The 12,787-nt window shown below is 43.6% G+C and overlaps 1 protein-coding gene across 1 annotated transcript in view; it reads left to right on the top strand.

The window, feature by feature from the left end:
• FBXO10 (F-box protein 10) overlaps positions 1-12,787 on the top strand; it is a 287,024-nt gene that overhangs the window by 55,218 nt on the left and 219,019 nt on the right. The window contains exons 2-3 of the mRNA XM_063914662.1: positions 952-1,040; positions 1,931-2,521. Coding sequence (XP_063770732.1) covers positions 1,937-2,521 — 585 coding nt within the window. The 5' untranslated portion in view covers positions 952-1,040; positions 1,931-1,936. The remainder of the gene's footprint in view (positions 1-951; positions 1,041-1,930; positions 2,522-12,787) is intronic.

Raw genomic sequence — 12,787 nt, 5'->3', positions numbered from 1 at the left:
TTAACTGCATCTTGTTGTTGTTGTTGTTGTTGTTGTTGTTGTTGTTATTATTATTACAGTATTACTACTACTATTAAGTTTATATAGCTTAACCAATAACACAGTGCAGTACAAAGAATATATTCTCATTTACATCAGTCCCTGCGCAATTGGGTCATACAGTCTAAAGTTGATAAACCCACACATACACACACTATGGTACCTTTTAGTCAACAACCAATTAATCTCCCTGTATGTTTATTGGAGCGTGCGAGGAAACCAGAGTATCCAGGAGGACACACACGCAAACAACAAGAGAAGATTGGCTCCAAACAGATAGTGCCCAGATCAGGAATCAAAATCCTGGATCGAGTGCTGTGATGCAGCAGTGCTAACCACAATATTCAATAAAATGCGTTGCTGTGCAAAGCATTTTGTACAATGATTTATATATTTACTCATTTTTGAATCTGCACTTATCTTTGCACTAGATACCCCTAAACCTGGAATTGTAACGCCCATGTGTATGTAGTATTGGGGTGGTATTTGAATTGCTCCTACGCCGGATAAGCTGGGCTGTTTAAGGGGGGACCCGGGTTATGTTTAATAGGTGCTGATTGGCGGAGAGAAAGCGCTGTCAGCGCCCACTCTTCATGACTCCTCTTTATGAGCCTTTAACGTCTAGGTTTAATGACTCACACTTGTTATGCAGGAAATATATGGGTGCAGTGTGAAAGGAGAGTACCCAGGATTAACCCAAATCCAACGTGCAGTGTGTACAGCTGTACCATGGATTCAAACCGTCTTCGTTATCCTGGTTCGGACCTGGAATTTAGGTCTTATAGTAGTAGTATTTGTATTGTTTTCCTTTTATTAAATTGTGTTGTTTTTTTGTAACATGTAATTGTTTTATTCATATTTGTTATCGGGCACAAAGGTATAATGCCACCATTGTTCTTTATTGTTGCCTAGGGGATGTAACAGACTGACACCAGGATTGAAGAAGCCAAAATGGAGATGAAACAAAAAAATGGAAGTCGATCTAAACGCTTTTAAAAAAGGTAACTTTTATTTTTTCATGTATTTTTATTGAGTAATGAAGTAGTGTTCCTTCTAGGATGATGAAGAGGCAGGGCGCCAGAGGCCCGAAATAGGGTCGCGGTCATGCAAATTAGGGTGTGTGGCCACGCCCCCGTCATTTTAGTAGGCGGTGCGGCACACAGACGCTGCTATACAGGGCGTCTGTGGCCGTCAACGTCACTGTTGGGGGTGTGCCCAGCACCTCCACCGGTGCTGGGCTTCCCCCAGCTCTCTCCCAATGCGTGAATGGATGCCGCGCGCATGCGCACGGCATCTTTACACGCTGGGAGGGCAGGAATCGGGCGGCTGTTCTAGCAGGGCGGGTTTTTCCTTCTAAAAAACGGGCAGGGCTAGAGTGAACACTAATGAAGCCACATGCTGTTACGTTTTTGCTTTAGCAGCTCTTGTCTATTACAATAACATAAATGAAATGACAGTCAATTTATCTATAACACACAAGACTGTGGATAAGGACTTTTTTGTACTAAATAACATTTAGAAGTGATCACTGTAGTCCTTTTCACATTTACTATAGATGTAGATGGCTTATTTTCATTTCTGCGTCTATGAGATTTTCACCAAAGAGCAACAATTACCTTACGGATAGTTGGTTCCTAAGTAAGAATTCCAATATGTATATATTTTTCATGCAAGTTAAGACATAGGATTTTTTTTTCGTTCCACTAAAAGATAATTTGACTTTTTGCTATTATTTCTCTGATTTAATTATAATCTTTAAAATGTGATGTGTCTGGGCCCCAAAGAGAGGAGTATTTACTTAACTTTACATTATTTTAAGAATTTAATGTACATTGGGCACCTTTTTTACATATGGATTCTGACATGTTTTTAACATATTCTAACTTTGCAGGATATTATGGAGATTGGTGGTCTACCACTTGAACTCTGGCGTCTGATTCTAGCCTACTTGCCTTTGCGTGATCTTGGAAGATGTGGGTCAGTCTGCAGATCCTGGTATGACCTGATAATCAGCCTGGACAACACAAGATGGCGACAGCTATGCCTCGGCTGTGTACAATGCAGGCACCCCAACTGGCCCATCAATCCTGAAGTAGAGCCAAAGTCATGGAGAGAGGCTTTTAAACAGCATTACGTAGCATCCAAAACCTGGACAAAGAATGCTCAAGATCTTGAGTCCTCCAACTGTTTATATTTATTTAGGCGGAAGAAGGATAGAAGGGTTCTTTATGTTGGGTATGGCTGTGAGTACGAGAACCTCAGGAGTGCCCTAGCTTCAGCTAATATTTACGACCGCATTATGCTCCAGCCAGGTGTCTATGAAGAGCAAAACGAAATCATTCTAAAAGTTCCTGTCGAGATCATGGGCCAAGGAAAACTTGGTGATGTGGCATTACTTGTTTCCATTGACCAACAGTGCCCAACCTCTCGTCTATGCAACTTGGTTTTTATGCCTGCTTGGTTCACGCCAGTAATGTATAAGGTGAGGATAGTGTCTTCTTACATGAGACATAGGTAACCTGATTTATTTATTTTAAGAATTTCCAGTTCATTCCTCATATAACAAATAGGTGTGTGTTTGTGCTGCAGGGACTGTGTTCACATAACAGTACTGTCCTGCTCCCAGTCTCTGGTAATGCCAGGATGCATAGGGGTGGGATCCCTTTATTTGCACCTGGGTGGGCAGCACATAAAGAACAGGTCTACATATTGCGGGCAATTCAATTGTTTATGCGTGCCCAATCTCCTTTCTAAAGTGATGGGAGATCGGGGGAGTGCAATTCACATTTTTTTTCATTCTGCCTATCGCATCTAGATGTGACTGGTTTAGCCGCGTAAAATGGCTAAACCCAACTAAAGTACTGAGCGTGACGCGAAAAGTGCTTTTTGGGTGGCCAAACGGGTCAGTTTGTGCACATTTCTGCTATCCAGCATGGGTTGCTGCAAGAAGAAATGTCAGCGCTGGCAGCATGCGCACTCATACGGCAGCACAATTGAATTGGTACTGGCGGACACCCTCTAGTTGTTAGTGTCCGTTAAACAATTGAATTCACCCACTGAGGCAGTCAGTTTGAGTGCTGAACAAATGTTCATGAGAATGCAGTTTATCAATTCAATAGGTACCAGTCATATCACTGGAAGCAGTGTAGACGATTTTTGTGATTAGAGCGCCAATTTTATTTCTTCGTTAGTGATGGGTCTATCCAAGCCCAACGAAGTCTCCGAATCTATGCAGGGGGAAGGTTACACAAGATAGGTAATCTGAAAGTAAAGGAGTACTCGAAGATGTGGTGTCTGAGGACGCCGAGAGGTTACATAATTTTTCATAGTAGGTTTTAAAGAGAGAGTTGATAGTGGTCGGATTATATTGAAGAGTCCCATTGTCGTCTTTTAAGGCTTTAATAGCCGCTAAAGCTTTCCAAGCTTTAAGTCTGTTGGCTAGAAGTGTATCTGCTTTGTTGCTTTTTTCATCAAACTTTTATCTAAGCCAACATAAGGATTTCTCAGTGTTTTCGGCTAGCAAAGCATTCAGAGCTGGCCTGGCAATAATAAGTTGACTAAATGAAGCTCGAGTAGGAATTTTTTTGTGTTGGGATCTTATATTGAGGACCTCATCAGTGAGGGGTTTCAATTTCAGTTTGTGCTCTTTGTGTCTGTGTGAAGCATAGCTAATGATATGGCCTCTAATAACGGCATTGTGTGCTTCCCAGTCCAAGGGAGAACACGAAGCCTCAGTCTCGTAAGACTGCTATGGCAGAATTGATTTTATCTTGAAATTGGGGAATTTTTACATTTAAATGCCATGGGGGGCGAGAGACTGGTATATCTAGGATGTCAAATGAAGCACTTGAGATCAAGTGATCCGACCATGAATTGGAAATTATAGAGGAGTCTACGATGTGTTTATCCGCTAGGGTGCAAAAAGAAAGCAATCTATTCCGGAATAAGTGTGATGCTATTCCGGAATAAGTGTGATGCTGTTTGGAAAAAAATGTGTAATCCCTAGGAGTAGGGTTGAGTGCTCTCCAAACATCAAAGAGTCCAGACTCTAATATATTTGTTTAGAGTACGGTTTGAGGAGTTGGTGTTTGGGAAGAAGAGGGGTCACCTGGCATTTTATAGAATTAGAGAAGAAAAATATATACAGCGCTAATTGACACAGTGAGATCTAAACAATTGTATATTTAATAATGATTTTAAAAAAGCTTATACAAATAAAAACGTATGCCGTTGCTACACGAACTTGCATCTATGGGAGCCTCTTTAAACGGAACACAGACTTGGTAACCACATCCAATTGGATGAATTATTACACACTTGGTCCGTACTCATGACTGTATTTACGCTGGTTATATTCATGCTAATTGGTGCCTTTGCATACTAGTTGGTGCTAGTATTAACCAGGTCTCAAAGTCCACCAAAGATTCAATAGTGAGACATAGATTTTATGTATATCCATTTCAGATTGATACGTTTTTATTTGTATAAGCTTTTTTAAAATCATTATTAAATACACAATTGTTTAGATCTCACTATGTCAATTAGCGCTGTATATATTTTTCTTCTCTCATCTTGTTTCTGAAAGGGCTTGACTACCCCTTATCCATACTGCTGCTAGGACAAGCCACCCATCACAGCGCCTGTATATATACTTGATATATATATTTCCATTTTATAGAATTAGGTCTGCATTGAATTTTGTTCTACCTATTTAGAGTGTTGTGAATGTTTTATGAATTCGTGTTCTTATTTCAACCTTAGACGACTGTATTGCTGAATTACAAATTAACATAAGAAGAAACCAAACATTGAATTTTTTTCAGTTTAAGACCTGCTCAGGTCCTCTTATTTTCAGATGGGAGAGGATCCTTTCTATCACAACTGCCTAGGGCAGGCATTCCCAACCACGGTCCTCAAGGCACACTAACAGTGCAGGTTTTAGTGATATCCAACTGTTGGCAGAGCATATTAGTTTACTGATTCTGTTTTTGGATTTAGACAATGAAACTAAAAAAACTCAATATTAGTAAGAGTTTCTTTATTAATTAATATTTGTGGTACCTTTAAAATATTATGTATCCCCTGGATGTACGTACAGTGGACCGCAGCAGATACCTCATTTTTGACTGCAAAAGCTGCCCCCATAAAAACCTTTAGGGACTGTTTCTTGCCGAATTTACCAAGCTCTGGAATGCGAAGCATCCTATAAATGTCCCCTCTTGTTGCTAAATAGTTCTATGATGGGAGATGTGCCCATCTAATGTTATTTTCATATAACATTTAAGTTAACGTAAGCTTAGATTACACTTTAAGATCTCAAAGTTGCAGATGCATCTGACCACTGACAGCTTTCTAGCAAGTAATATTACTCTGATGTTTTTATCCTGTTTTTTCTTTTTCTTTTTATTAACATTGTCATCCAGTTGATTATCAGACTTTTTCCCCCAGGATGCATCCATCCATCTGCCAACACTTCATCCCTAATTTCCTCCTGCCCAGTTTCTCTCCCTCCTACACTCATTCTCTCCATCCCAAAAACCCTCACTCTCCCTCCATTACTAAATCCTGGCACTCCCTTCCTCCGATACTCTCACCCTCAATTCTACCCAACCTTCCACCAACACTCTTAGTCCCTCCGACTTTCTCTCTCTCAATCCATAAATCCTTCCTGCCCACTTTCTTTTTTTTATATAGTCTGTTTTTATTGAAAACAATGAAAAAAAGAATATACACACCGTTTCATCATTGGAAAAACACAATAGGCCAACAGATAGAGAAAAGAATAAACAGTGCATACATATTTTTTGCAGGCATATACAGTAAATCTGGTAGGTCACTGCGAATCACGGAAACAGAAGTCCACCATGTAAAGAAAACTAGACTCGATATCGAGTCCGGCTGAGACGTCCTGCCCACTTTCTTTCCCTTCTACACTCCCTTTGTCCATCCCTAAATACTTCCCACCTACACTTCCTCCCTTTTGCCTACTTCCATACTCCCATCTCTAAATACTTCCCACACTTCCTCCTCCTATCCACAAATCCCTCCCACCCTGCGCCTTCATTCAGGCGTCAAATAGATATTTTTATATTCATTTGATTGTTTTAATAATGGTTAAAAAAATGATAGCAAGTGTTTTTCAGCATATTATTTACATTATTTTGTGGTACAAGCAAATGGCTGTATTGTGATTGTTTAGGGTTTTCGTACAAGTTTCTGAAAAGGTGGAAAAACAATTGTAATGCCTATCTGCAAGTTCAAAACATTTTCCCATCAATACATCACCTCTACATATATATCCCACATCATTTATCCCATTTTTGAGCTTTTTATAGAAAATCACCTGAAAACTGACATGTTTATATTGCCCATTTTATGCTATTTAAACATCTCCAATTTTTTCATTATTCATTGGTAGGAATATACCAGAAGCTCTGCGCTGTATCCCAACATGTTTCCTTAAAATAAAGATTTTCTCTACATTTTTACCTGCTTAGAGGGGTACACATGAAAAAAATGTGATTTGTGGTTTGAAAATGGATTGTGAGTTCAGAATTGAATTGCAAAGGTAATCTGTGGTGCTAATTCACCATGAAAGCAGCCTGCAGGACCCATCTCGCTCCTATAATTGTATTGATCCCTATGTGTATTCACCCTTAGGCAGAAGTTCTCAAATGCGGTCCTCAAGGCACCCCAACAGTCCAGGTTTTAGGTATATCCATGGCTCAGCACAGATGGTTAAATTAAATTGACTGAGGTGATAATTAAATCACCTGTGGGCCATGCATAGATATGCTTAAAACCTGGGCCATAGGGGGTGCCTTGAGGATAGTATTTGAGAACCTATGCCCAAAGGTAAAATAAATAAAATGCATAAAGTAAATTCATTTTCTGCAGCAGGTTACATTGGTTACATTAGCTTTAGGCTGTCCCAGGATGCATTGGGACTCCTCTATAACCCCGCCTCCAGGCACTGTGAGCTCGGTTTCAGTTGGTGTCTGCAGGTCACTTAACACGAGGGCTGGACTGGGTAGCCCTGAAAAAGTTTTTCTGACGGAAAATTTCTTCAAAACTGGGCTGTCAACGCTGTATGTCTATGGGACCTTCAGCGCTACGGCTCCATCACCTCCATGTGGTGTCGCATACTCCTGCGGCCTGTTACTGGGTACTTGCGGCGGAGACGCTCCAGCTTTAGGCACATAGTCGCAGTCACTCTCCTGGTTCGCGTGGCTGCTACGGGGACGGGGTAAGAGGGTCCCCCAGGTGGGACCCGCCATTAAATCATATTCTGTCCACGACCTAGGGAGACGGGTCGCTGTGCTGGTGTGGACACTGTCATCGAGCAGGATCCCCACTAGATCACCAGGGCAATAGAGCACAGGTTGGGTGTACTAACGCCCCATTTAATAAGGCTTGCTAGTACCTGGGGTGGATGTCCAGCATAGGGTAGCCATTGCTTGACCTGTAGCCTTTCCCCGGAGTCATCTACTGCAGATTTTCCCGCCCTGGAGCTGTCTCACACTCTCCGTCACTCTGACTGAGACGCTGGGTGCCATTTTCTAAGCATAGTTGCGTCTGGTCTCTGGGCTTGCAGGGCAAGGTCTCCCTTGTAAAGCCGCCTGTATACAGCACTGTGTCTTTACAAACACTTGAGTATTCTACATGTCTTTATACAGACAGTGTTAGTTAAGAAAAAGTGTACCTATTACAGGATATATTGTACGAGTATTCTTATATATACCTCCAGTCTAGGACCGTGCTGTGTTTGTTGTATGCATATACTAATCCATTGCAGTTTTATTGTCATAATAACTATCTGCATTGCCTGTGACTGTGTGTACCTGTATCTGCTGTGTGGTTTCACGTTTCAGTGTTTCCCAGATAATACCTATCACTATATAGTCTGTACCCTAAGGGACTAGGTGTGTCAGGGTCATATATATAGTGCGTCACAGTATTTACCCATTACGTGTATTCTACTGTCACATAATACCGGATTTAAACGCTGGTGTTGTTTACTGTGTCTACAGTCACTAATGGTTTTAATCGTAGGTATTGTACCTTGTCTGGCTTTATCGTACTAAGGGGGTAATTCCAAGTTGATCGCAGCAGGATTTTTGATAGCAATTGGGCAAAACCATGTGCACTGCAGGGGAGGCAGATATAACATGTGCAGAGAGAGTTAGATTTGGGTGGGTTATTTTATTTCTGTGCAGGGTAAATACTGGCTGCTTTATTTTTACACTGCAAATTAGATTGCAGATTGAACACACCCCACCCAAATCTAACTTTCTCTGCACATGTTATATCTGCCTCCCCTGCAGTGCACATGGTTTTGCCCAATTGCTAACAAAAATCCTTCTGCGATCAACTTGGAATTACCCCCTAAATCGCTCTGTTGTTGCATGTGTGTACAATGTCTAACAAGAAGGGCAGTAAGTCTGTGGACGCTCCTGCATCATGCAGAACATGCGCCAAAGATTTACCAGAGGGGGAAGCTGTGTATGATGGTGTGTGTACTAGGGGGTATATGCAATTGCGGTCGAATTGTCGCAAATGTCGAAAAACGGGGCATTTTCGACACCAAAAAAATATTCGACAATGCAATACAGTACTTTTCGACAAAAAAACGGACTTTTCAGATTCGACTTTTTGAAATTCGACAGTTCACAAATTCGACATGTCTGCAATGGTAAAAAATGCGTCTTTTCGACAAAAGTATATTCAATTGAAGAATGTCGATTCGACAACAGTGCTTTTCGACAGTAATTTCGTCAATTTCATTCCGCCTCACTTTGCTGGCGGAATCTAATAAACATTTTTAAAAACATGTTTTTTTGTGTGTTTTTTTTATTGCTAATAGCATATCTATTTATATTAGAAGGGATTATGTACTTGGTTTGTCTATTAGGAGACACAACTATTATTTATATATTTTTTAAAATAATATATATTTTTTTAACTGACTAAAATAGAGAGAGCATGGTTTTCAGTGGGAAGGGGTGGGAATGGGCTAAAATTCAGGGAAAAAAATGCGTGGGGTCCCCCCTCCTAAGCATAACCAGCCTCGGGCTCTTTGAGCCGGTCCTGGTTGTAAAAATACGGGGGGGAAATGGACAGGGGATCCCCCGTATTTTTAGAACCAGCACCGGGCTCTGCATCCGGTCCTGGTGCAAAAAATACGGGGGACAAAAAGCGTAGGGGTCCCCCGTATTTTTAACACCAGCACCAGGCTCCACTAGCTGGAGAGATAATGCCACAGCCGGGGAACACTTTTATACCGGTCCCTGCGGCCGTGGCATTAAATTCCCAACTAGTCACCCCTGGCCGGGGTACCCTGGAGGAGTGGGGACCCCTTAAATCACGGGGTCCCCCCCTTCCAGCCACCCAAGGGCCAGGGGTGAAGCCCAGGCTGCCCCCCCCCCATCCATGGGCTGCGGATGGGGGGCTGATAGCCTTGTGTAAAATCAAAGAATATTGTTTTTTGCAGAAGAACTACAAGTCCCAGAAAGCCTCCCCCGCAAGCTGGTACTTGGAGAACCACAAGTACCAGCATGCGCAGGGGGGGGGGGGGGGGGGCGGGCCCGCTGGTACCTGTAGTTCTACTGCAAAAAAAATACCCAAATAAAAACAGGACACGCACACCGTGAAAGTAAAACTTTCTTACATACATGCCGACACACACATACTTACCTATGTTCACACGCCGACCTCTGTCCACTTCTCCAAGTAGAATCCGGGGTACCTGAAAATAAAATTATACTTACCTAAATCCAGTGTGTCCTGTTCTTTTTTTGTAATCCATGTACGTGGCAAAAAAACAAACCGCATACCCGATCCACGAACTGAAAGGGGTCCCATGTTTACACATGGGACCCCTTTCCCCGAATGCTGAGACCCCCGTGACTCCTGTCACAGAGGGTCCCTTCAGCCAATCAGGGAGCGCCACGTCGTGGCACTCTCCTGATTGCCTATGCGCGTGTCGCAAAGCCGCTCCATTATATGCAATGGTGGGAACTTTGCGGTCAGCGGTGAGGTTACCCGCGGTCAGGAGTCACGGGGGGGTCTCAGCATTCGGGTAAAGGGGTCCCATGTGTAAACATGGGACCCCTTTCAGTTCGTGGATCGGGTATGCGGTTTGATTTTTTGCCAAGTACGTGGATTACAAAAAAAGAACAGGACACACTGGATTTAGGTGAGTATAATTTTATTTTCAGGTACCCCGGATTCTACTTGGAGACGTGAACAGAGTCGGCGTGTGAACATAGGTAAGTATGTGTGTGTCGGCATGTATGTAATAAAGTTGTACTTTCACGGTGTGCGTGTCCTGTTTTTATTTGGGTATTTTTTTCCCAGAAGAATTACAGGTACCAGCGGGCCCATTTCCCCCCCGCATGCTGGTACTTGTGGTTCTCCAAGTACCAGCTTGCGGGGGAGGCTTGCTGGGACTTGTAGTTCTTCTGCAAAAAAAAAAAAAAATTCTTTGATTTTACACAAGGCTATCAGCCCCCCATCCGCAGCCCATGGATGGGGGGGACAGCCTCGGGCTTCACCCCTGGCCCTTGGGTGACTGAAGGAGGGGGACCCCTTGATTTAAGGGGTCCCCACTCCTCTAGGGTACCCCGGCCAGGGGTGACTAGTTGGGGATTTAATGCCACGGCCGCATGGACCGGTATAAAAGTGTCCCCCGGCTGTGGCATTATCTCTCCAGCTAGTGGAGCCCGGTGCTGGTGTTAAAAATACGGGGGACCCCTACGCTTTTTGTCCCCCGTATTTTTTGCACCAGGACCGGACGCAGAGCCCGGTGCTGGTTCTAAAAATACGGGGGATCCCATGTCAATTTTTACCCCGTATTTTTACAACCATGACCGGCTCAAAGAGCCCGAGGCTGGTTATGCTTAGGAGGGAGGACCCCACGCAATTTTTTTTAGGCTTCTTTAACCATTTTTGTGCCGTCCGAAAAGTCGAATCCAGGACGCACTTATCCGTCAATTGGTCCATTTTTCGACAGCGGGACTGTCGAATCCGTTTTTTATTGAATATGTCGAATTCCGGCACCCGCCGGACGGAATTCGACGGTCGAATTGTGTCGAATTTAAAAACGGGCGAAAAGAAGCCGCAATTCGCCCGGAATTGCATATACCCCTATGAGTCCTACATCTCCCAGTCAGTGCGCAGCTCCTGTAACCAATCAGGAGCCAATAATTGTCCCTATGGTTAATCCGCCTTGGACCGAAAATTTGTCTAACCAGCAGCAATTAACTCATTCCTTGGTCAGGCAAAAATCTACTCCAGGTCACTCTCGTGTCTCTGGGTCATCTAAGCGGGCTGCTTCCGCTTCACAATCGACTAATCTCTCAGATGTTTCATCTGAAGAGGAGGGCAGCATACCGTCCTGTCAGTCACTGAATCCTGTGTTACTGACGAGGATTCTCCATTGCAAATTGAGGTCCCTGCCCTTGTGATTGCTATTAAGCAAATCCTACAAATCACTGATGAGGATTCCACTACTGTGGCTAAGAAAACTGATTCGTTCAATCGGCAGAAGGTGGTTAAAAATGTATTACCCCATTCTGACCATTTGGTGGACATCAGGCAGGAACCCTGGTCTAATCCAGGGAAGAAATTCCCTCTGTCTAAATGGACCATGGCTCGCTATCCTCTCCTTGCAGAGTATTGTAACAAGTGGGAAAAATTAACCGCCAGTGGATTCTCATGTCACCCGCCTAGTGGGGTCATCCACTCTGCCTGTCATCACTGTCACTTTACTGAAGGTACCGACATATAAGCGTGTGGAGGGATAACTGAAGTCGATTTGCTCCCTTACAGGTGCTGTACATAGACCCACTATTGGGGCCTCGTGTGCTGCAAAAGGAATTAGAGGAAGAACTGTCTATTACATTCAGGAGGCGTCCTCTGCTGCGGGTGTGTTGGCAGCCAAGATGTCTAGAACGTCTGTCCTGGCTCGCCATATTCTGTGGTTGAGGTCATGGAAGGTGGACCTAGACTCCAAAAAGTACTCCCCTTTAAGGGGGACATTTTGTTTGGGGAAGACTAAAAAAAATTGTGTCTGAATTGGCGGCTGCTAAGACTGCCTCTCTCCCAAATACGAATCTTTCTGCACAGAAGGCTGAATACAGGAGTGGTAGTGCCGGTTCCTCTGGCCCAGTGAGACATAGGTTACTACTCGACCCTGTCCCGAAACCCAATGGGTTTTTCCGGCCTATACTCAACCTCAAATCACTGAACAAGTTTGTGAGAATGTCCAAGTTCCATATGGAAACACTGTGCTCAATTGTACTGGCTATGGAACCCGGAGACTATATGGTATCCCTGGATATACAGGATGCGTACCTGCATATACCTATTGCTATGTCGTATCAGCAGTATCTGCGGTTTGCTATTGGCAACCTCCACTATCAGTTCCAGGCTCTGCCATTTGGACTGGCTACTGCTCCTCGGATCTTCACATGGTCATGGCCATAATGACAGCCCATCTCCGTCGCCAGGGAGTCAGGATCCTGCCGTATCTGGACGACTTACTGATTCTGGCAACCTCCCACGATGTCCTCCTCAGTCATCTGCAACTGATAGTAAGCTTCCTATAAGCCCACGGGTGGCTCCTCAATTGGAAGAAATCCTCGCTGGTCCCAACTCAGAGCATGGTGCACCTGGGAGCACTCCTGGACACACATAGTCAACGACTGTTTCTGTCTCCAGAAAAAGTCCTGAGACTTCAATTCAGGAT

The sequence above is a fragment of the Pseudophryne corroboree genome, chromosome 1 (genome assembly GCF_028390025.1).
Source record: "Pseudophryne corroboree isolate aPseCor3 chromosome 1, aPseCor3.hap2, whole genome shotgun sequence".
NCBI lineage: Eukaryota > Metazoa > Chordata > Amphibia > Anura > Myobatrachidae > Pseudophryne > Pseudophryne corroboree.
This window is presented reverse-complemented; position numbering and strand designations above follow the sequence as displayed.